Source organism: Prionailurus bengalensis, chromosome C2, assembly GCF_016509475.1.
Source record: "Prionailurus bengalensis isolate Pbe53 chromosome C2, Fcat_Pben_1.1_paternal_pri, whole genome shotgun sequence".
NCBI classification, from domain to species: Eukaryota; Metazoa; Chordata; class Mammalia; order Carnivora; family Felidae; genus Prionailurus; species Prionailurus bengalensis.
In genome coordinates, this window is record NC_057350.1 from 32,098,593 (window position 1) to 32,124,649 (window position 26,057).

General features: G+C 37.4%; 1 protein-coding gene across 9 annotated transcripts in view; it reads right to left on the reverse strand.

The window, feature by feature from the left end:
* Positions 1-26,057, reverse strand: part of ROBO1 (roundabout guidance receptor 1) — a 1,145,602-nt gene that overhangs the window by 24,863 nt on the left and 1,094,682 nt on the right. For 5 of the 9 annotated variants that reach the window (XM_043593873.1, XM_043593879.1, XM_043593872.1 and 2 more), the window contains 7 exons: positions 25,552-25,578; positions 23,901-23,943; positions 17,185-17,339; positions 14,050-14,385; positions 12,082-12,189; positions 9,210-9,354; positions 5,819-6,067 (listed from right to left, as the gene is read on the reverse strand). In XM_043593873.1, the coding sequence (XP_043449808.1) occupies positions 5,819-6,067; positions 9,210-9,354; positions 12,082-12,189; positions 14,050-14,385; positions 17,185-17,339; positions 23,901-23,943; positions 25,552-25,578 (1,063 nt within the window). The remainder of the gene's footprint in view (positions 1-5,818; positions 6,068-9,209; positions 9,355-12,081; positions 12,190-14,049; positions 14,386-17,184; positions 17,340-23,900; positions 23,944-25,551; positions 25,579-26,057) is intronic. The other 4 variants (XM_043593874.1, XM_043593877.1, XM_043593878.1 and 1 more) reach the window with 3 other exon arrangements.

The following is a 26,057-nucleotide window of genomic DNA, read 5'->3' on the forward strand; positions in this document are numbered from 1 at the left end:
TTAATAGAGCCAACTATATATCAGGCCACAGCAGAGTGTATTTTGCAACGATGCCCATGAGAATATCTCCCATTCCAAATGCTCTTCTGGATGAGAACTTGCCACTCCCCCATCCAGAGAGGGAATTTAGTTCTATACTCCTGAATCCAGGTGGACCCTGTGACCACTTTGACCAATGGAATACAGCAAAAGGAAACTGTGTCAGTTCTGAGTGTGGCTTTTAACTGGCCTGGAAACTTCCTCTTCCTGCCTTCCTGGAAGCCTGCTGTCATGTAAGAAGTGCCACAACCCTGAGATCCCCATGTTACAAGAAGCCTGGTCTACGATTGAAGAGACCGTAACAGATGAGACCTGAGGTAGAGACAGAGAGAAGCCACAGGGTATTGAGATATCAGACACATGAGTAAAAAAACTGATCTCAAAGTGACTCTTCCAGCCTCAACAGACCAAATGAAGCCATGTGGATTAGAGATGAATTGCCCAGGTGAATCTTTTTTGAATTCCTGATTCATGGAATTGTGAGGAAAATAAAATGGTTGTTTTAGGTAACTAAGTTTTAGAGTAGTTTGTTAGGCGGCAATAGAAAGCGGAAGTCAAGCATCATGTTAGAAATTCTGCTGAATAAGTAGATTTGTTCTTCACCTGAAGGGGCTTCTAATCCAGTAAAGGAGACAAACAATTAATTAAGTGTGCAATGATAATAAGGTATCCACAAACGGAGGATGTCTAAGGTGTTGTGGAAACACATAGAATAGGCTCCTATCTCAGAGTTGGGACATCAGAAAAAGATTCTGTGGAGAGCCTCTACCATTTAATCTTGGATCTAAAAGATACATAAGTGTTAGTTCCAAAAAAGAGTGAGGATAATGGTGTTCCCGGAAAACAGGATGGCATGTGGAAAGACCTCAAGGTGGGTGAGAACACTGATCATTCCAGGAACTAGAAGAAACTTAGAGTGAAGGCACCATGAACAGAGAAGAGGTGAGTGGTGATGAATAAGGATGGGAAGGCATGCAGGGGTCAGATCACAAAGGGCTTTGATTGCTACATTAAGGAATCTTGCCTTTATTCTAAGGGAAATGGGAAGCCATTGAGAGATTTTAAGCAATGGAGAGACTTGATCAGTGCTGCATTTTAGGAAAAATGCCTCTGCACAGTCTGCAGCAGGAAGATTAGATTGAAGAAGGGGCAAGGCTAAAGGCAACAAGACCACTTATGGACCATTACAGTAATACAGGCGAGAGAAAATGGCTGTCGGAGGTAGGAAAGTGCCTTTATGGCTGGAGATATGTGTATTGTTCTCAGTGATATTTAAGCAGCTGAAATCTATAGGAACGAGTACTTGGATATAAGGGTCTGATGCTCAGAGCGAAATCTGTAGAGAAATAGCTATCTATCTTTAATGAGTACGTCATTAGGGGGGTGGCAGGATGATGAGAAACAGAAGCCATCCGCTGATGGGGCAGGCATCTGAATAGGTCAAGGGTTTGAGAGGAGGTGTTACTCAAAGACTTAACTAGAGATGAGAATTACAGCACTGTATCAAAAATGTAGACGTAACTTAAATTCCAATGTTAAGGAATTGTTTAAGTAAATCACAGTATGCTTTTGTTTAATATGAATATCTAAATAAAAAGGTATTGATGTGGAAAAATACACCATTCAGTGAAGAGTAGCTTATCAAATAACATGTGCACGTCACAAATTCAAAGCAATGTAAGTATATACAGAGATGAGAAACTGCAAAGATCTTTACTGAAGTCTTAACAGTGACTATTTCTGACGACACCTATCATTGGTACTTTTGCATTCTCATTTTGTTTATCTGTATTATCAAATATTTCTATAGTAAACATGCAGAATATAACTGTGTGATAAAAGAGCCATTGCAGTTTTTTGTGACTGTCGTATAATGGGCCACACCTACTTCTTATTACTGTCCAGTGTTATTTCCAGCCACAATCTTGAAAACAAAGTTCTTAATACCTTCATAGACTGAAAATCATCATTTAAAAAAGGCTGGAAAGGGGCGCCTGGGTGGCGCAGTCGGTTAAGCGTCCGACTTCAGCCAGGTCACGATCTCGCGGTCCGTGAGTTCGAGCCCCGCGTCGGGCTCTGGGCTGATGGCTCGGAGCCTGGAGCCGGTTTCCGATTCTGTGTCTCCCTCTCTCTCTGCCCCTCCCCCGTTCATGCTCTGTCTCTCTCTGTCCCAAAAATAAATAAACGTTGAAAAAAAAAATAAAAAAGGCTGGAAATCATTAAATAGGATTTTAAGTGCAGGTAACCAATACATTTGCCAATTATGCATGCTCATTTTGAGTTCATGTAAGTATTCATCCCCTAAAGCAGCAGGGGGTAAGTCAACTCTAGTTGTCCTGTGGTATCAGACTCCCTTCATCAAACACTTAGTGAGGTAAGCTTTGTAGAATCTCAATGACACGAGTGAGGCATGAGCTCTGCCCTCAGAGAGTTTTTAATTTAAATAGCAAAACAGACGTACCAACAGCAAACCGTAATGCAACATGAAAACTCATCAGCATGGTAGCAGAGCTGTGAAAAGACCATTGTGAGGAGAAAAGAAAAGAATCGGTTGATTTTTGCCAGGCAGCCAGATGAGAGTCTTACAGACGGGATGCATTTTAACAGGGTCTGGAAGGATGAGAAGTGCTTGCCCAGGCAATCAAAGAAACAGCATGTGCTAACACATGTGTGCCTAGTGAGGACACTACAAATTTTGGTGACGGCCATGAGAGGCAAGAGTGGTCTGCCTCTCCTGCCAGCTCTAGAGCAGCCCTTTCTGGGCCAGGAAGTGGCAATTCTGACCAGATGCTGGTTAATTTAAGGCAAATTCAGGGAATTTCAAACAAAGTAATTAGAAAAGAAGGTGTATGGAGACTGGGAGGGAGCAGGTAAGTAAAGGGGAAAGGACTGAGGAAGGCTTTGACCACTGGGCTGAAACAGCAAGACCTGACTCTGAATGCAGGGGCACATTACCAGACTTGTGGTGTATAAAGAAAGATAACTTGGGAGGGTGAACAGAAAAGTGCAGATCAGTTCAAGAATATGGCAGAGCTTCAAGGGATAGGGATGGTGGGCCTGCCTCAGTAGCTATAGGAATGGAAACAAAAAGAACAAAAGATATTTTGAAGTCAGAAATGAAGGGGTTGTGAATGATTTAATTTAGGGAATGGTAGAAAGATAGGAGAAGAAAGTAAACAACAGGATAATTCAGCTGATCTAAAAATGACACACTTTTTGTGATTTTTGACTATTTTTATTTTTTTTTAAATTTTTTAATGTTTTTATTTATTTTTGAGACAGAGAGAGACAGAGCATGAGCAGGGGAGGGGCAGAGAGAGAGGGAGACACAGAATCCAAAGCAGGCTCCAGGCTCTGAGCTGTCAGCACAGAGCCCGACGCAGGGCTTGAACCCATGGACTGTGAGATCATGACCTGAGCCAAAGTCGGACGCCCAGCCGACTGAGCCACCCAGGCACCCCAACTACTTTATTTTTAATATGTGAGTCAAATAAATAAGGATTAATGATGCTAAACAAGATAGCCAACAAAGGAGGAAATGGAACAAGTTTGAAAGGTCAAGTGCAAAGACAAAGAATTTGGTTTGGGACAAGTGTAGTGTGAGATGTCCAAGTGAAAATACCATTGTGGTGCTCAGGAAAAAGGGTGGTCTGGCTAAATAAATTTGAAAGCCGTCAGAATATAAGTAATCATTGAACCAAGTAATGGGATGATGGCATAAAGGTGAGGACAGTAGGAAACTATTATCTTCAGATTCTTTACATACATTATCTCATCTAAGTCCCACAAAAACTTATAAATTTGCCAACACTGCAGAAAGCTTATGCATGATAAAGATGGACAAGTCTTTAAAAAAAAAAGAGTATTTATTTATTTATTTATTTATTTATTGAAAGAGAGGGGGAGGGAGGGGAAGAGAGAGAGGGAGAAAGAAAATCCCAAGCATATTCGGCACTGTCAGCACAGAGCCTGATACAGGGCTCGATCCCCAAAACTGTGAGACCATGACCAGAGTTGAAATCAAGAGTCAGACACTTAATCAACTGAGCCACCTAGGTGCCCCAAAGATGGACAAGTCTTTAGACTGACCATTAGTAGGTTACTTTCTGTAGACTAACAGAAGCAAAATGGTAGGAGTCAGAATGCAGTGGGCTGAAGTGTGAGGCAGAGTTCATTAAACAGCCCTATGGAGTAGAAGGGGAGCAGATAACTAGAATAGGAGGCTAAGAAAGGGGAACATTGAAAAGCAGTAGGATTAACAGTGAAGAAAAGAAGAACCTACGGAAGAGGAAGAAGCTGGAAAATCAGGGTAGATAAAAGGTGAACTGATTGTGACTGATTTGAGGAAGGTGGAGAGGATAACATGAACATGAGAGAAGGAGTTTACTGGGAAGAAGCTACTGTGTGTCATTTACAACACAGAGGAGAATGGTGGGGAAACAGGTGATCTGAGAGAATGGAAGGAGGATGCTGAGAGATTTCAGGACTCAGAGCCTCCATGAGCCTCTCATGTGCTTCAAATAAAAGCAGTGGAGATGGTCTGTGACCTTAATAGGGAAAGAGACGTCTTATTTGTTCTCATTCTCCATGAGGTTTCAAGGGTTAACACTATTAAAGGCAAATGTATGGCAATCTAAATTCCCCCTTGTGACACACAAGAAGGCTTAACTACCTCCTTTATTTTAGAGAGTATATGATTTGAATTTGGTAAGAACCTCTTACTGATAGAATAATTAATAAACATTGCAAATTCTATTTTAATCTACAGAATTCAAGCAGTATAAATCAGAATGCATTATTTATTCAAGCAAATTGAAGGACGATCTTCTGAGGCAAATATACTCAGTTTCAAATGATATTAGGAATACAGAAAGTTTTGTGAATATATATATACACAAATATATATGTGTGTGAAATATAATGTCTCAAGGGTAATGAAATAGTACAAACAAAATCATCAACAATGAAAGGAGCTAACATAATGCGGTAATAGCTTTTACGTGGTAGAAATGACAAGTGAAGTATTTATTTGTGTATAACAAAAATGTATTGGTTGGCAATGCTGAATTTTGGTTAAAAAAAAATCCAACACACACACACACACACACACGCACGCACACACACAATTTAGTAAACCGGACAAAAGGACTCCAACCTAATATTTCAACCAAAATAAGGGTATCTAAGATCAAAGCAAAATGAATATACCAAACTCCTTTTGCAACATTACAGCGAGGAGGGAACAAATCACTATGCAGACTTAACTTAAAAAGACAGGAGAAAATCTTTCCACAGTCCAAAGCAGTGACTTACCCATGCATAAGGAAAACTAAAATGCAAAAACAGGCATCATCAATAAAATGCTCTAAGAGTAGCAAGCCATATATATATATATATATACATATATACATATGTATATGTATATATATATATATATATATATATATATATATACATATATACATATGTATATGTATATATATATATATATATATATATATATACACCACATGCTCTCCATGTGCTTATGAATGCAATTATCATAAGTGGGTGAGTAGTAACGCACATTATTTTATGGTTGCAAGTTCACTGGGATCAATTAATCTAATGTTCTGGTCAACACTACTACTTGATATGTTAATTACTGGGGCTTACTGCATGACGGTACTGGGAAAAAGGCTATGTGACATGAAAATTACTCCATATAATAGCGTTCTCCAAATGCCACTTCAGAGTGGAAATTATCTGATTTGTCAGCAAAAGGCTAGTGACAATGTACCTCCTATCGGGTTGGTGCTGCATGTGGCCAATCTCCTCCGGGCAATCCTGTAACATGGGCTGGAGTTCTTCTTGTGGAGACGGGGTCAGTGTCGCAGTGGACTGATGGCTGTAAGACACAGCAGCTGGAGAAGAAGCTGCTCCCCGTACAGGGGGGGTGGGGCCTCGTTCATCTTCCTCCTCTTCCAGTTCGTCCTGTTGCAAATACATCCTGGCTGGTGGCACAGGACACGGCATTTCTTGGTCATAACTAAAAAAACAAATCATAAGCACAGCTGGATTTACTGCAGGCTATTCAAAGGAATTATTTGTATAGTTAGTGGAATGGTCAGCTTCAAAAAAAATTTTTTTTAATCTGAACGTTGTGAGCCATGTTAAGGGAATATTGTTAAAAAAAAAAAAGTTCACGGGGTACCCGGGTGGCTCAGTCGATTGAGCACTGGACTTCAGCTTGGGTCATGATCTCACAGCTCATGGGTTTGAGCCCAGCATCGGGCTCTGTGCTGCCAGCTCGGGGCCTGAAGTCTGCTTTGGATTCTGTGTCTTCCTCTCTCTCTCTCTGCCCCTTCCCCACTCGTGCTCTGTCTCTCTCTCTTTCAAAAATAAATAAACATAAAAAAAATAGCTCGCTATCATAAAGGTTTGCAAATGCTACATATAATATTTTTCTCTGAGTGGTTACAATTTGCATTAGCATATTATAGGCTCTGAGAAGTCATGCAATAAAGAAATCTCTTTAATGCAGTTAAACTTGGTACTTCTTAAATGTGGTTTACTTATTCTATGCTCCCACTTCAACATGATCTCTAAAAGACTCAGGGGGGTGGTCCTACAGATGACCCAGAGATGATAGGTTAACCTCTGAGAAAAATTACGCTTGAAAAATCCTTTCCTGAAAATCCACCTTTTCTCTGAAATTATGATAGATCACTATTGCTTCAGTTGAGCACAAAATGGAGTAGTTGGCTTGCATTTAGGATATTGAATAAAAAACACAATAAATAAAATAGTCAATAAACAATAAAATGCCCCACTACTCCTCTGCTAGAGCTGTGTGGAAACTCTAGATGGATCTGGGAAACATGTCTTTCTCTTTTCTCCAACCCCAGGGCAAATGGTTATTGATTCGGATGGCAGTAATTTACTGCATTATATAAACTGTGTTGATGTTACCTCTCTCTTTCGTTCATTCTCCACCACCTGCCTTGTTCACCTGAACTCAGGAAACATGATGCTCCCATAACATAATTTCTTTGTATCTTCCTTTATTTTACCAATCCCACTACCTCCCTTTGACATCATTTCTGTTTTCTGTCTCAACAAGTAACAGCAATTTGTTCACTTGTCGAAACTAAAAATCTTGTAGTCATCTTGACTTATTCCTCTCTCTCTCTTCTACCTCGAACTGTTCCCTAGTTCATCTCTGTTTCATCTCTAAAAATCTCCAGAATCTATTACCTTTCTAAAATCTGTTGTATGTGCTACTGCAATAAACTTTTAATTGATCTCCTTGTCTCCAGTCACTCTATCCTTCTGAGTCCTCACATTGCTTCCAAAATTACTTTATTATAATACACATCACTCTCAGATCATTCATTTGCTGCATAGTAATAAGTGGCTCTCTAATTGACTAGAGAGAAAAATACTAATACCAAAACAAGACATTCCAGTACCTGTAATCTGGCTTACACCTGCCTTCCCAGTTTCCTCTCCCTCCCTCCCATTGTTTCATCTTTGTCCTCCAGGAGACCACATCTCTGTGTGGTCCCAATGTCCATAAAACCCCTCCTCTTGATTGAGAACTGTATCATTTGTCCAAGTCAAGAACAAAGCCAGCAGATCAGGAAACCTCCATTCTTCCCACATACAATCAGTCTCTCCCTTTGGGGCACCATTTCATCTTACAGGCTTTTAAAAAACTATATCCCCTTATTTCATTTTAGTCCATTATATGGTGGATTAAAATAGCAATACATGTTGTTAATATAGCCCAGAAAATGAATTTTTATAAAAATAGTCAATCCTCATTTTTTTTGTAGATTCCATACTTGCAAATTCACCTACTTGCTAAAATTTATTTTTAACCCCAAAGTCAATACTTATGGTGAAAAATCTGAGTCACTCTACCTTCTTGTTTCAGCTTTCATACTGTAACAAGTATCCTTTCTACAGTCTATATAGTGCCACATTATTCTCAACTTTTTGCTCTATATTGATAATTTACCTGTTTAAAGTAGCCTCTGTGATCTAGTGCTCCTAAGTGCAAAAGGCTATGACGTGCCCTAACAGAGAAAATAGGTACATTAGATAAGCTTTACCCAGGCAGGACCTATAGCACTATTGGCTGGGAGTTCCATGTAAATGAATCAATGATACATATTACATAAGGTGTCTTGAAACAAAAACACACATAAAACAAGATTATGTATGGATCAGATGACAAAAATGCATGGCCAGGGACTTGCAGGAACCTATCCCTGTATTTCCCCTAGGAGTAATGGCTCAGTATTTGCTAATTAAATGACTGGAAAAAGAAAGGTACAGAGGCTTTGTTTCTTGGCATACATGGAGGAGTAAAACTACTTTTTTGTGGAGAATGAAAGAACAGCATCTTTATGTTTACAGGAGTCACTAAAAATACAGTAGTTTCAGGTAGATTTCATATTTTTTTGTTAATTATCTATGTCACGTGAGTCCTCCTCCATTGACTATACAAATGAGGCACCAGCTTTGCTTTTTTGGGAGGAATGATGTCCAGTTCTACGGAATCTGCAGTGACAGCAAAGCACATCAACTTCCTCATCACTGTCCTATGATTAGTTACACTTGTTAAAACCTTGTGAGAGACAATTCAGGAAGTTTAAATTCCCACAGTGTTCAGCATAATGTGATAATATCTAGGAACGAACAAAATTTTTCAGGATACCTTAGCTGCGGTACACATTCACATATTTATTTTATGAAAATTCAAGAATATGCAATGGAAATTTTGATATTTAAAAATGACAAAATCATGACGGTGTATATCATGATATATATGTATGTGATCTTCTATATGTTTATACATTCATGATTATATATGTCAGTTATATCTCTATAACGTAAAATATACATGCAAATTGTATGTGTGTGTATGTTCATGACTCGTAATTCTTAGTTCCAAAAGAAGCTTCTAGGGCACAAATTCCTTTTTCTTTTCTTTTCTTTTCTTTTCTTTTGGCAGCACTGAGGATGTTTTCCAAGCCCTGCTGACATAGTAGCATTGTTTTCTCCAAGACAAATGTTCCTGGACCTTAGGGATGTCTTCCCTTGGTGATCTAGTTTAATAATTACTCACTATGGGTTTAAGGAGCGAGACTTTCCACGTACATCTATTCTGAAATTCTTCTTACCTTTCATCTACAGAAATGCTGTACTCTTCACTATTGCTGTGAGGCGGAGGATGTGCTGGGGGAGGAGGAAGCAGGTCTGCCCAGTTCATGCCACCCTGTTTGGGAACTTTGGGTGTCCGTGCCCCTTTCTTGTGCCCTTGACTCCCTTGAAAAGAAAGAAAACCCAAGTCTTTTACTTGTGGCCTTGAAGATTTTTCTCTTACCCACAGGTGAATTATTTCCTGTAAATATGATCTTATAATTCATATATATATGAGCAGATAAATATGCTTTTCTTCATTCATCTTAATAGAACTTTGTACAACAGAACATGCAAAGGATTGCCAAGTTTAACTGCAAAATAAATAGCGAAAGAGCAATAAAGCCGTAAATGAATTTTACAAGTCATATCGTTAATAGTGATCTTCTTACAGCAATTAATTGCATTATGGATTATCACCTAAAACAAATGAGCTGTAGACATATTTTCTGAAGTGCCTTTCTATTATTTAATTGCTGGAACCTAAAATACAATATGATACAGATACGATCTATTAGAGTTCCACTGTTGCATTAAATCACTGAATATATATAATTTGTACTTGTCCATTGAAATGTTTTAGGCACAATGAAATTACTAGTTTTCGTCAGAAAGGCAGGTACAGATGAAAATTATTGCTGGGAGAACTAATATAACTAACAACAAAAGAAGCAGAGAAGTGATTTTTAAAAAGGATAGAAGTGTTTTTAGCCACACTTTCTATAAAATTGTGGCTTAGAGTAAAATGATGTTGCTTGAACATTTACGGTAGTTTGAAATAGCCCAATTATTCAAGTGCCCAGTGTTCTGATTTTAGATTTGGCATATTCTTTAAACACAGGTAAACGTACATTTTAGAGTACTCAGTTTAAAATAGTTTTGGGTCAAAAGATACTTGGGGATAAAATAATCTTTATCTTCCTCCTCCAGTATGATACTTTAGATGCTTATGGAAATTATAGATGATGAGCCTATAATTGTTTTCTCACAAGATCCCCCAAATCAGTGAGTTTTATTGGTCTTTTTAGTTTTAACCTCTCTGAAAGAGTTCCAAGTTACATGGTGCATGAGACAGGTTTTAGTATATTCAATGACCCTTATTTTTTTCAAGTCTCTTGGGGATTTTCAGTCCAATGACTGATGTTTGTTAAGCCAGAATTTCTTGAACGGGTATGTTATTGTACCAAGTGTGGGCCAAGGGACTGGCTGTTATTGATAAAATATGACTGCCAGGCCTCTGCATGTCTGTGACCATTCTCTCTTCTTCCACTCAGCTGTATCAGAATGTATCAGAATGATCGTGCAGTCATCATGGACTTGACCATAACCAGTGCCTTCCTCTTGATTTCGTGACGAACATCTATCTACTCTAGCTAGTCCGTCTGTCCTAAGATGCCTAAAATTACAAATTTTTCCTAGACGTCACTTGCTTGCTTCATTCTGTTCCCTAATTAACACTAAGTTATACATCTTTGTATCTTTTTACCAAATATTCACATAATACAGTGAATAACAGAAAAACCAGGATCTAGATATCTAGAATCTAGATATCTAGAATAACAGCAGAAAACCAGGATCTAGATATCTAAGCTCTAAGCTGAAATATGGAGAAAGTCATTTTAAAATTAATAATATAGAATCATGTTTTTCCCCCATTAAGATATGATTTTCTCTTTAAGTGGCTAAGAATTCAAAAATAAAATGGCATGAAATATCAAATATTAAAATATTTTCTACGGTTTTCCCAAGAGTAGATCCTTAAAACAGTTCCTGTTAATTCGAGGTTTATTTCCTTAAAGCAAAAATCCTTAGTGAGATTTTATTTGTTAAAAAAAAAATCAAACAACACATAGAATAAGAGTAGCTCTAAAAAAGGGAAAGAGGTATTTCTATGCTCCTTTAATTCAAATAGGAATAGTTTCAATCAGTGACAAAATGCAGGCTTAAAGGTGTCAAATCGGCATGCCTTAGTCAAGGGAAAATGATAAAATGCAAAGGTCATATTCATTTCATAAGAAGAGAAGAGACACTGGCTAAAAGCATCTAGCATCAACTTCAATCTGGGTATTGGGAGGTGATATTTCTACCCTCTCCTGGAGAAACATATGAGTCAAGATCAGTTGGTTTTGTTCTCATCATGGTGTGACTTGCCACATGTTAGTTCTATTAATGAACCAACTTTAATTAGAAAAACAGGACTTAAGTACCAGCAGATTCCCATCTGCAATCCCTATCAGGCAAACAGCTGGCAAGCAGCTGCAACAGCATGAAGACCACAGGGAAGGGCTGCGTTGTGGCTTCCAAGGCACTTACACACTTCAGTTGGGAGATCGCTTTATGAGGCTTTGGAGCAAGAACTGAGGGATAGTAGAGAGATTATAAACTGAGGCAGGTTCCTATTTTCCCTAGATCTCATGCTATTGTCTCTTAGACTTGTGAATGTGCTCAAGTGTACTTGGATTTTATGTGCTTTATAGCCTGTTTCAAATGGTAACAAATTTAGCAGATTAACTATATGTCCAATGCCTTTAGTTTTATCTCAGCCAAGGGCAAAAAAGAAGTTTCAACTGCCTTTCAAGTCTAGTCCATGCTTCTGGCTTTATAAAAGTTCATTAACAAGGACGAGAATAAGATCCTTAATCTTCATTACAAAATGAACATATAATGGTTTAGTGAATGGACTGTCTCTCAAATTGCAGTGATAAGACTGATGCCTGAAAAATTTCAACTTATATATAGTGATTAAACATGCCATATGTGTGTATCAGTTGATTCACATTCAATTTGTAATCCTGGAAGATATCATCTTTTTAAAAGGAGAGATTGCCTTTCTCTTTGGTTCTCCATACTTACCAGATGTACTACTGCCCCGGTCTGAACTGTTGTAAGATCCTCCTGTATTCTGGTCGTATGACTGGTTGTATGGGATAGTTGGAGGAATTGTGTCATTTGCTCGATAATCTAGACATTTCAGATGGAAAAAAAAAACACTTTTACTTTCTCTTTGATGCCTTAGTCATTAACCAGCAATTAGGCTTTTAAGTTAATATGTTGAGCATTTTCTAAGTTGTATGTAAGTCTAAAGGAGGAAAAGTCAAGAAAGATAGGCACGTTTCCTTTAAGATTTATAAAATACAGATTCTTTGCATCATCTCCTTCATATAAATCAGACTAAACACAGGTATGAACAAATCATATGAGGGACGATTTCTTCTCTTTAAAATATTTTCAAATCAGCTAAGGCAGAAATCAGAATTGCTTCACTTCTTAACTTTAAAAATGTTAACAACAAAATAATTTTAACCCTTAGAAATCAGGAAGGTACCATGTCTGCAAATCATTTAAAACATTTAGAATAAAAAAAACCCATGAAACCTGTCAGCAAGATTATATCTAATAAAAAAAACATATCCATGATAAGAAAACAAAGTATCTCAATCTGCCACAGGAATGCTTCTGCTTACTTAGGCAAAGGTAAAAATCCAAATGATAAATTTGCTACTGGAATGTACTGAGTCATAATCTGTCAGTTTAGTTGCATTCCAGGGTCTTTACCACAGTTGACATACCAAGTCTGTTACAAGCAGTATATAAACAATAAAAAAGAGCTCTGAAATATTTGTTTAGAGGACTGTCAGAGCCTTCCAAAGTCCACAGTAAAGCCATATACTAAGGAAGAGTAATATAACAATAGCTGTAATTCCCACTGTAAATGACAGGACTTCAGAAACTGTCTTCTCCACCTTTGTCAGCCTTTGTCATGATCTTGTACAAGAGTCTTAACAAATATTTACCGAACTGGATTTTTATGCCAATCAAGTGTTTTTCTTAAACTTAGAAAAAAGCTGGATGACTCTACCGTTAAAATATACAACACTAACTTGAACAAACAGAATGTTTCTCAAAGTTACCTTTTTGTAATCTCTGACTGTCATACATTTTATTTTTGAAGAAAATGGTCACAACTCAAGGCTAAAGAAAATAAACCTGTGGCTCTAATTTTCTACAATAAAAGGTATCATTTACCTGGACACCTGTGCAAAATTGCCCTGATCTATTCATATTAGAGGATTTCTTTTTTTCCCTAGAGGTAGAACTCTGCAAGTCATTGCTATTAAAACAGTAGCCTATAGGACTACAAAGAAATCAAATACATACCTCTTCCAACGCACACACATACTATAATAGAGAAACATCCCCCTCAGGCTATAAAATACTATTCTGCTGCTACCAGTTAATACAACATTTATCTTAGGTTCTATCCTGACAGACTTCAATCAAGTCAACCAAAAAAAAAAATGTAGGCTCTAAACCCATACAGTGCAGCAGTCTTAGTAACCACACGAGGTAGGAGAAATCCAACAAACTGAACCACTTCTCCAGCTCAAGCTTAATTTAATTTTTTTTCTTCAGTTGGATATAAAAATGCCATTCGTTTATATGACCATATAGAAGCAATTATCTTCCATTCTCCAGTGGAAAGAATGGGATAGTCTATTTATTTAAAATGTGAGGTATTGGGACGGTTGTACATCTGCCTTATGAATAAAAGATTGCGCCAAGCAATCCCTCACCTACGATTAAATTTGAATTAATCTCAAAACCATTTGAAAATAGTTATATATTATTATAAAATCAATTTTCCAAGGTTATTGTTGTGCTAATTAACTCTTTGACACTGGAAACTTTGAAGACAAAGACTTAAGGAACTGTGAGTAACAAAAGGAAGATTTCACTTGCTCATCCCAGAGAAGTCTGGACATGTAGTGCTGAAGGGTTAAGGGGACCAAGAAAGAAAAGCATGGGAATAAAGCTCTTCACCTTTGTTCAGTTTGTTTTGCTCCATGATGTTATACTGAATTGGTGCCACTTCCTGTTTCTGCTGTCCAGGTGGCTTCCAGTGCTTCTCGCTGGGGTCCCCACTGCCATTGTTCATGTTGTTGCTGAGGTTGGACTGGATGAGCTGGGTGGTGGCGTAAGGAGTGGGCTGCCCTGATGGATTGACAAAACGCCCGTCCTTCAGATTTGGGCTATTGAAGGTTTTCATCTCATTGATTTTGTTACTAAGGTCCACATCACCATAAACAGTTGACTCAGGGAGCATCAGATTTGTTTGTTTGTTATCCAGTTGGTTGTTATAATTTGCTATACAATCAGCTATGTGCAACGGAGAGGAAAAGGAAAAAGTCATTCTGCATGGTTATTCGTTTTAAGTTTCTTTGTAAGTAGCTTCGTGAGTCGCAATAAAATTGTTATGTAAAGTCAAAATGGGTTTAATTAAAATCAATAGGAAGGGCTAAGTATTCATATGTCCTTTCTAAAGAAGGCAATTAAAATCTGAGGAAATGAGAGAGGGCATAGAGAAATTATATAGAGACAAAATAATTTTGAACTTTTGCTAGTGCTATGTAGTAAATGTTCATCCAATTTAAGATAGTTTTCTTTTAACAACCCCCGTAATAGGAATTCCACTTAAATGATATACACATGAATATCTGTATGTGCCAAATTTATATTTTCTAGTCTGGAGTTACCTATCTGAAGGTACTAGTTAGTTGTTGAAGCAATAGAACAACACATGTATGTTGAGAATCCAAACAAAGGGGGGAAAAAAAACCACTCTGCCTACACAGCAAAGAACTTGAGATTTTAATATTTTATGAAGTAACTCTACTCAAAAATATAAGGAAGAGAGGTAAAGGGATAGGTAAATAGTGTTTAGGATAGTTTTATTAGTTTTTCTCTTGGTCATATAGGGTAATCGTTATCAAGGAAGGATGTTATATGATCATTTTTTCATGGTTTTATAATGACACTCCAAGAAGTATAAAATGACAGTAATGATGACGAAATGAAGCCTAAGTAACCAGGCTAATGTAATCAAAGAAAACCTGAAATAATATCTAATATGTCTGCTATTTCAATTTCCCTCTAATTTTCTCTTTGTTGAAATATTAGAAAATGAAATAATTGATACATATAGAAATATTTAAAGCCTACAGTTGAAAATATTAAAACAGCAGGAAGAACTAAAATCATAATTTAAAATTAAAACATTTTTAAGTAAAAAAAGTTGTCAAGTTACAATGGTTAAAAATACCATTATTTAATTCATGTAATTCATAGCAGCACTAACATTAACAGCTCACCTTAAAGATTAACAATCACCTTAAAGATTGGTTTTCGGCTGGATAACTTGAGGATAAATTATCAAGGCTGCTACTAAAGATGTAAATGTGGATATAATCTTAATAAAAATGTGCAACTTCTCTATAATACTCAACTCAACTACTCTTCATTTTAACAATAAATGATCCAGGAACAAGAATATTTGACTCACCTGGCCCTTAGTAATTCTAAATCTAATTTTTAGGTATAAAGTTTTATTGAACAGTGGTTAAGAAATATTATTAAAATCCATACAGTTTTGCCAATTTCATTTCTCTTCACCAATCTTTCTAAATGAGTGTGATTCCATAGAATTCAATGAAATGATGGACATGTTCTATTCTGCATTGTTCAATATGGGAACCACTACACGCATGTGCCTACTGAATACTTGAAACGTGGCTGGTGCAAATGAGGAACTGAATTTTAAATTGCATAAATTTAAATAGCCAACTGTAACTAGAGGCTACCATACTGGTCAACACAGCTCTACATATTAATTTAAATGAGTTTTGTCATCTTTTGTCTCCTAAAGGGCTGAGAACAGTCTTTCTTTTATTTGCAATCATGTGAGCACCTATCTGTACAACTAGAATATGGGCCCTTGGAGAACAGGGACATGGTCACATGGATATGTCACGTCCATAGCCATATCCAATGGAGACTGTGGACTTGTTCTAAGGTTAAACATACAGACTGCTCTACGATTTGTTTTTTTATGGTACATGACATCTTCACTTACATGCCATCTTCTATATCCCTTTTTCTTAGTCCCATGGGTTATTTTACTTCTATACTCCTATGTTTTGATTCTTTATAATTATATTAGTATTTCCCATATTGTGAATTTTGAAGGTTTTCATTTTTTTTTTTTGGTAAGAACTCCGTAATTTTCCATTTATTCCTTCAGATATTTCATATTCTATATCTATAATTTAAAGTCATGTTTTAGCATGAAACCTTTGTGAATTTACTCGCCTATTTCTGAACCAAAAACACACAGTATAAATTTATGCATTCACACCTCCAAAAGATATGTATTTCTCATATCTTCAGCATTTACATCTATATGATAAAAATCTGATTTGGAATTTCAGTTAAATTTCATTTAAAATTCTTTATTACTGTTGTACAGTTGCTATTATTTTTGTTACTGCTATTAACGACTTTAGTTCACTCTATGGGCGCCTGGGTGGCTCAGTCAGTTAAGCACCCAACTTCGGCTCAGGTCATGATCTCACAGTTTATGGGTTCAAGCCCTGTGTTGGGGTCTGGGCTGACAACTCAGAGCCTGGAGCCTGCTTCAGATTCTGTGTCTATCTCTCCTTCTGCTCCTCCCCTGCTCATGCCTTTTCTCTGTGTCTCTCAAAAAATAAATAAACATTAAAAAAAAAAGAATTTGGTTCACTTTAACTATACATTTATAAACATTTTGACCTGTTTTATTCCCCAAATCTTGAAAATAATTAAATAACTGTAATTGTAACTACATACATCCTCATAAAGATGAATGCTTCATACAATTTAATTTTTCCTCATTTGCTATCTACTCTAGGGTTTATATTCTCCATTCTCCCAGGCTTTCTGGGAAACCCTGGTGGACGGTGAAGTGTGGAGATAGAGGGATGAAGACAATATACAGCCAGGGTAATCTGCTAGGTAATAGTCAACATTTTATAAAAATGTGGATCAATTTTTCCTTTCCAATGTAGGAAGAGGGGAAGAAATCTATCTTCTTGTGGCCAGTTCTGGTGCTTATACATCTCGAGCGGTCTCTGCATCTCTAACCTGGGCGACTGTAGGTGGTCAGGTTGCTATCACTGTTACCATTGGCTGCAGTGCAGCAAGTGATGGAGCAGTCATTGTGACTGTTGCCAGTATTAGGCCATGTGTCGGCCAGCCATGGCTGTGTGGCAGGTTCACCGATGTTCAGAAGTCCTGGCCTGAAGGAAGAATATATACATATATAAGCACATGTTTTACAAATAGCAAATATCATTTCCTATTCAAACTTCCAAAAAAGTCTCCATCTCATTAGCCTCACAAATAACTTGGTCAACTAGGCTGAATGATATAGTCGTTCCTTTTATGTTACAGACAAGATAACTATAATGTGATGTAATGTCCTGGGGTGTCCCTCAGTTAACATGGCTGTAACTTTGTAAACTGGCTCAGTTGGGCCTCAGACTTAAGATACTGTACCCTTTGCAATGCTCTCCTTTATTCACAGTGACTAGAAATCAAACATGGAAGCTAAAAATACAGATACATATATCTTTTAGTGTTTTAGCTGCTTAAAGAATATTATAGGTGAGGCAGCTTGCATTTCTTCCTTTTCTTGACCCATTAAAAAATCATGATTCTTCTTACGACTTCATTAAAAAACAGAACAAGCGCCTTTACTTAGACAACGGATCCTTCACAAGAAGCACATTTGCATAGTTTTCTTCAAAACCATGTTTCAGGAACAGAGTTGGAGGCTCTGTGACATTTTGCAGAGAGCCTCCTCAATGTTTCAGTGCACAGTTCTGTAAGCCTGTCAAGAGTTTCTGATGGTGACAATGTAAAACGCCATAAATTCCTACATAAACAAAGGAACGCTACTGAATTAAATCTGGTAAAACAAAAAATGTCCATTAGAAGAAATAGTGTTCATGTCTTTTTTGGCACAACAGATGTTAATGCTCTTTCACTGTGCATTGGGAAAACCAAGCACAACAATGGTTATTAATAGGAGCCCTGTACCACTAGCATCAGAGACGTAGAGTTGAAGAATGCCCTTCCAGGGGCGCCTGATTGGCTCAGTTGGTTACACGTCCGACTTCGGCTCACGTCACGATCTCGGGGTTCATGAATTTGAGCCTCGCATCGGGCTTTTGCTGTCAGCACAGAACCCACTTCAGTTCCTCTGCCCCCCTTCTCCCCACATAAAAATAAATAAACTTAAAAAAAAAAAGAGTGGCATTCCTGATGTCCTTTTCCAACATTGACTCTGACTGATAACTCAGCAAAAGAAGTGATGGTGCCTGGTGTGGGGTCAGATCCGCCATAATTGGACTGGCAGTGAGATGCTGCAGACATTTTCTTCAGGGTTTCGTTTTCTTTGTTGAAATGACATCACCATGCATCTCATTTACCTGCGAAGCAAGAACCTGACACTTCACCCTCCATGGTTCCATGACACACAGGAACTGAGGAAACTTACTACGTACGTGATGGGTATTTGAAGAATAATTCACTCCAAATGAAGAACATGGATTTATCATTTATATGTCTGTATACACATGTATGTGTGCATATGGGTATATGTATCTGTCATAAAAACGAATATTTGCTCTTTGTTTACAATGAGTGACATCTTGTTCTGAGTTCTTCACACATATCAACTCATTTAATTCTTAGAACTACCTAGTAGTTACTACTATTATCCAAATTTTACAGATGAGGAAACTCCTCAGACACAGGTTAAGGAACTTGTGTATGGCTTTGGGAATTGAGTGGGTGACAGGGCTGGGATCAAACCCAAGTACTCTGGCTCTAGAATCCACACTCAAATCCCAGATACTATAAACATACATAGTGGGGCATGCTGAAATTTCCCAAAGTCCTTAAACATTCACATAAAAGACTGAGTGGGGTAAATGTCTGCAGTCTTGAAATTCAAAATAACCGCTGTTAAAATTGAGTAAACATACTAGTAACATTGTTGATAAAAACGCTTTGAAGAGAAATTTTGCTGAGCTGTGGAAATTAAAAACATTTAAATGCAAGCTGTATCAAAGATATCTGGAGCCTTTGAAATAGTTGTTGGGTATAGAAATTCTGCATCTAGTCATCTTTAACTTTCCTTATTTTATTTTCTCTTGAACTTAAACCTTGTCACTATAGAAGTTATTAAAAATAAATTTCCGTATTTGACACTGTAGAGATATTATGGGTCTAGTGTATGGGTCAAGTGGAAATTTTTCAGCCGACTTCTATGTTTCAAAAGGAGTAGACAATATTTATGATTCCTCAGGAAAGTACTTTTAAAGTGAACGTTTTTATATCATCATAAACTGAAAGAACTTTCCATATGTATGGGTGACTTCCAACAGGAAGTAGGATTAGCAATTCACCTTCTGGCTTTGGTTTAACTTGTATTTAGAATACTAATTATTTGGGGAAGAAGGTGAAGCATAGATTATTGACCCATAATGAATCTTAAAATGCCGTGTGTATATTTCAGTGGGGTCTGAAAAAGTCAAGGTCATATGCCACTACTATGGTAAGGGTGTTAGGGTCTTGTTAAACTACAGATCTCATAGGCTATTTTTCTGCATTTAAGATGATCCAGTATATATGAGGCAGATGTAGCTGCCCAACAATAAGAAATTAAGCAGAAGCAAAACTCAGTTCTGGTTACAGTAATTAAAATGTGTCTACAATACATATTTTTACCTCATACTATTAGATGTTGTATTTTCACACTAATAATTTGAGTTTTGTTTATTTCTTCCTTGTCTTTCAAAAGACAATATTATCAGGGAAGGGAAGACAGTAGGGCTCATAAAACCCAAACTTATCTTCCAGTTTATGTGAAGGGGATGAATTTGTGTCACAAAGAAAAAGAGGACGTTGCATTTAAATAATTATGTAGCAACAGTTTTCATTTCCTCTGCTCCTCTTACGCCAGATACTCCAATCACTTCACTCAAACAAAACAAAACACAGCAACCTATTTAAGATCCTAAACCACAAAATAAAATACCAGAGGGTGCCAGGGCTGGAGAAAATGGTACGGGGGCCTCACAGTACACGAGTGTCTGTGGACTGTCTCCTCTTTCTTTTAATAGTCTGCCAGAGTTCTGAAGTGCTGGAAGGAGCAAGGGATAGGTTGAAGAGTGGCCAGTATTTTAGAGAGAAGCAAGGCCTGAGCTCTGCTTCTTTGTCACCTCCCACCGCAAGGAAATGGTTTATTGGCATTCTCTACCTGTTTGGCTTGATTTTCTTACTCATTTCTTCAGGATTTCTTGGGTGTTCCCATGTTTATGCTGTGGTTGGGATTTTAAGTAGGGTTTTTGGAAGAGGTGACTGGAATTTTTGAGGTAGGGAAAACAAATGAATTAGAACAGCTACTTAATAGTTCTATGGTCCTCTCCTGGATCATATCACAAGCCTTTCGCCCTTTTTAAGTTGGGAAGCCAGCCGTCTCTGCTTACCACAACCCTCTTTTTCCCTTTTCTGGGAAGAGCTCAATTCACAATTTTGTGAACTAGAAAAGATTTTCGGGGTTAACCTTCTCCTTTATTATAATTTCCGTTGCAATGACTCAGCTCTGCCGTTGTGGTGGGAAAGCAGCCCTGGACAGTACATTAACAAATAAGTCTGGCCGTATTCCTATAGAACTTTATTTACAAAACAGGTGGCCGACTGGACTTGACCCAGGAGCCCTAATCTGCGGAACCCTGATATAAACAAAAGATCACTGCATTACCTTATGTTAGGTGCTTAACTGTGGTATCTGCACAGCACAAAAGTTCATGGAGAACACAGCAGGTGAAGCTCAGGAAACAGACATGGGAGGGCGACACATTCCAGGCTGATGAAATGAAGATATGTAAGAGAATCTAACAGGGGCGAGTGGCAGGTGGGCTGACACTGGATTGTAGGGTGTGGCACTTAGACATGGGAAACAGACCTGCAAAAACTAGAGGTTGCTGGCTTCACATGCTATGCTGAATTTGGACTTGATATTTTAAACATGGTGGGTTCTATTAAAAGCAGGCTCTGGAACAACTTAGAGACATGATCAATATGCATTTCCAAATATCATTTTGGCTTCAATGGGCAAAGGAATAAACAGGAAGTAGTGCTGATGAACATAGATGAAGGTAGGGCTGCTGGGAGCTTTTGAGACAGATTAGGCAGGGGAGAACAAGTGTTGGATGTGAAACAGCGTTGCGATAGTGAAGGGGGTAAAAAGTGGGCTCAACAAAGGCAATGATGGATGCAGAAGAAAGGACGACCTGACATTGTGATTTGGGTGGGGCATCTGGGTGGCTCAGTGGGTTAAGCGTTGGACTCTTAATTTTGGCTCAGGTCATGATATCTCAGTTCATGAGTTCCAGTCTCACATCGGGCTCTGAGCTGACAATGTGGAGCCTGCTTGGGATTCTCTCTCTCCGTCTCTCTGCCCTTCCCCCTCTCGTGCTCTCTCTCTCTCTCTCAAAAGTAAATAAATAAACATCAAAAAATAAATTTTAACTTATGTATCATGAACCGAATGAGGTGGGAGGGTCAGAGCAGGGTCACAGACTCTGAGATGCCTGAGGGAAACCAGTGTTTGAGGTATGGACGTGAGAGGAGACAGTGCAGGAGTTTGGATCGCTGCCCCTTCTCTTTCCACACGGAATCGTAGAACACAGATATACATGTGCACCCACTGCAACTCCCCCTCCCCCTCCACATACATACTCTGGCTAGGAAATGAGACTTCTTCCTAAAGTACCTCTGATTCCTCTTCTGCTCTATCTATTTGTTCCAAAGCCCTTACCAACTGCTGATACTGTAGTCCACTTTTTTAATCTTTATTATTTATCTTCTATCTCCCATACTTAATGTAAAGTTCATAAGAACAGGAATTTTTATTGACTTGCTCGCTGATGCATCCCAAGCAACTAGAACGGTGCCTGTCACATGGTAGACATTCAATAAATACGTTCGATGAATAAATACATTTAAAATTGTGTCTGTAGCTATCATTTTGAGCACGGATTCTAAGATCTTTATTTATCTGTTGCCTCTGTAATATTCCAGCATCTTTTGTCATTTCATTTGCTATTTTGCTTTTAAAATATTTGGCATCTGAAATACAGAAGTTTCACTGTTATCCTATTTTTAAATTTAAAAGGTTACTTCTGTATGGTAATATAGCAAGCTTTCCAAATGGACAGTCAGTTCAGTTTGTTAATTTTCAGTTGATAGCTTGTAATTTTTCAGTCCTGCCATAGAAACTTGCTATTTGTAACTATGGATTCCTTCCATTAGTTCCTGTTTGATAACTTGCTCTATCTAGGTTGTAAATCCATTTAGAACAACAACCAGCAATATTTTACGTGTGGGCGTGTGTGTGTGTGTGTGTGTGTGTGTGTGTGTGTGTATGTGTGTGACAGAGAGAGAGAGAGTGAGAGACAGTCTGTACATGTGCCCATGTACAGAAGCTAGCGCAGCACACTTTATATGCTATGGTTAAGATAAAAGCGAAAGTCTACAGTCATGAACATACACATGTAGAGAGCTGGTTCTATAATCAGGCCGTCCAGATTTATCCACGAGAGAATGTTGTGATGCCCAGCGGCTGTTTCATGACTATCTGGGCTACAATTTAGATGGAACTCTCCTGGATGCAAAACCAGGCTCTGGTTTAATTCCTGCATCAAGTGAATTTCTTCCTTATGAAGACCTCCTAGCTTTCAGTCTTTCAGGGACTGGCTTTGTTTCACAGGAATGAAAACAGCAAGCTAGCACGGGTACCTGGGAAGAAAAGGTTAGCCCTCGATACCCAAATTTGTGCAGCACTGGTTAAAGGTGATCAACGTTTTTTTAAAAATCATTCTTTGTCATATACTAAATTCAGTAATTTTTTCATCAGATGGTATGCTTCTTGGAGTATTTTACTCGTTTTTGTCTTTTCCAATTCCATCCACAACATCCAACTGTGCAAAGCCGAACACCCAGTAAGTTCATTCAATTTGAATTATAAAATGGTTTTGGTTGGAAGATTTTTGTTCTTACACTTTAAGCTAGATGTTGCTGGTTTGGGGAAAAAAATCATCTTATTATAGAAAATGCAGAAGCGTGGCTCACATACATATACCTTTTTTCAGCTCTTTTAAGCTGCCTGTCACATCAATTTCTGATTTCTCTGTGAATATATTAAAGTTCACTGAATAATAATTACAAAAAATCATAAATATAGGATTGAGGTTCATTTTAATTAGAGGGAAAAAATCTCTGTATTAACAAGCTACCCAGATTTCTTCTTTTATCTCAACATATTTTCCTGCAACACGAGAGCTGAACTATGTTGAATTCACAACAACAACAAACAAACCTAACCTACAACAACTTATGAGCAAATGCTGTGTTCAGCAGGTTTTCAAATGAACACTTTCTCTTTGATAGTGTCTGTTAACTAGCTATATTTCTTAATCTTCATAAATGCCATTGCTTAATTACTTTAACTCCTTTTAATCATTCGCTAAATCAGCAAGTTTGTCTTTCCCGGTTAACGTGCGCCCTCTGGTGTCCATTCACTGAGATGCAACAGCTCCAATCCACTGCTTTTGTATACAAACCAGCTCGGTTCCACAAGCACAGCGGAATGGCGTATTTCTAAAAGATTTGAACAAATTTCATCCTCAACTTCAACCTTTTATGCAAAGAAAGTGATGTCATTGAGGGAGCCAAGATGAGATACCTGGAATTTCCCTTAGGATCTACAAAACAAGCAGGATAGTTACCTCCCTCCACTGCTTACAGCTTCACCGCCTCTCTGATAAGTTACTAGAATATTACAAAAAAAAAAAAAAAAAAAAAAAGAGAGAGAGAAAGAAACAATTAATAGACAGGTTTATGTTTAAATATCAAAAGCTATCACATCCATGAGCATCTTTCTTAAAATGGAATATTTTCTCCCTTTCTACTTAGAAGCATTACAAAAACCATCACAGAACGTAGATTTCTGATTCAACTAGTATTTTTTAAGATTGTATAACATTAAATATGTTACTCTTATTTTCTTAATGTGCCAATAAAGTTAAGAACTAAGTAAAAGCAAACTTCAGTGCACTCTTATTAAATATAACTATTATGCATTGCTACATCCCCATTCCCATAGTTTTCTACTTTAAATTATTAGATCGTATGATTTCATGATTATATATATATACGTATATATACATATATACATATATATACATATGTATATATACATATATATGTATACATTATATATATACGTATATATATGTGTATATATATAAACATATAAATATATATATGTATATATATATAAACATATAAATATATATATGTATATATATATAAACATATAAATATATATTTGGAATCTTAAATTTGGGGGAAAAAATGACTAGGCTATTTTCCCAGAAGAAGTACCAGAAAGACAAAGATAAATGTTCAAATAAACCTTCTCTCTCTCTACACACAAAGATATATGTCAAGTTGTGGCAGTTAATTAATACGACCTATTTTTTCTTGTGGCTTGTAGAACCCCTTCCCATTACATTTTCATCAGACATGTGTACATATAGTGAAACTATATTTTAATGCTCTTGGAAGCATTCTCAGCCTAATGAATTATGGGTATAAAAATTTAGCAATAACAAATACAGATTTGCACACAGTTAGGCAAGAGGTTAAGAAGATTAGCTTTTCTGTAAATACAGACACATTTTCTAAGAAGAAACATGTTTCTAAAAGCTGCCAAATTCTGCTACTTAGAAGAACTCCAAACGGGGAGTGTGTTAAGGAGAGATAACTGCTTCCAGTGATTACTTTAAATGGATTAAAACCGAGGAGGCAAGACTACAGGTACATCTTTTACTAAAAGGTGATGTGAAAGAAGAGGACCCACTTTGAAAGAAATTGAATAGAACAAAATATTAGGATTCTGACTTCAGGAAAATAAAAAGTTTTATCTTTCACATGTGCTGGGTATTTTGACTCCCTTTAAAAATGTTGATTCTGTGGACAGAGAATTGCAAGGGAGAGAAATTTTTGTTGGAAAACATAAAGGCTTAAGTTAAGGGTAAAAAAAATGCACTGCCAAGTATGAAATAATCAATAAGATCATTAGCATGTTAAATCATGCTGAGGGTAGAAACAGAGTGTCTATCTAATGAAACACGTGCAAACAAGGCTAGGATGCGATGTGGAATCATGAATAAATAACTGTATTAAACGGATGAAAGGCAACACCAATCATTTCTACTTCAAATGCATGCCTGACATGAGTAAATGAAGGACCGTATTCCATTTTAAGTCCTTTCCCCCAACTAACTGCAGAAAATGAAATAAAAACAGAAACACAATAGTACAACACATGCCAAACCAACAAAGGAGAGGAGGAGGCTAAGTGCAAATATGTACCTGTTGGTGTGAAGGTAAAAGACGGGACTGAAAAATCAAAACAAAATATAAACCAGTTATTAAGCTGAAGAGAGAAAGGGAACACATCACATTAGTATAAATCAAGCAGACAGCTGAACATAAAACAAATGTAAATAACTAAGCCAGCAGTTCTGACGCTCTGATAGATGGATAAAACCAAATCTGAGGTTCAAAGAAGAGGCTTGTCTCTACAGGTACCATTTTGAAGCGTCTGACATTCTAGTACAGCGGGGAGTCGTGCTGGGTTAGCCTGTGAATGACCCTGCATTTAGTGACAAGGATTTAGCTCCCGGCTTTAGTACAAACAGGAATCCTCTACTATTAATCATTTCTAAACATTGGTTGATGGATTCTCAAACAAGTATTATCAGGGTCTTGATTGAACCTTATCTAGAAATCTGAAAGTAAATGCTTATTAAAGTGAACTAATAGGTGGACTTAAGTATTCATTATTAAGAGAAGGAGAGAGACAGAGAGAGGGAGGG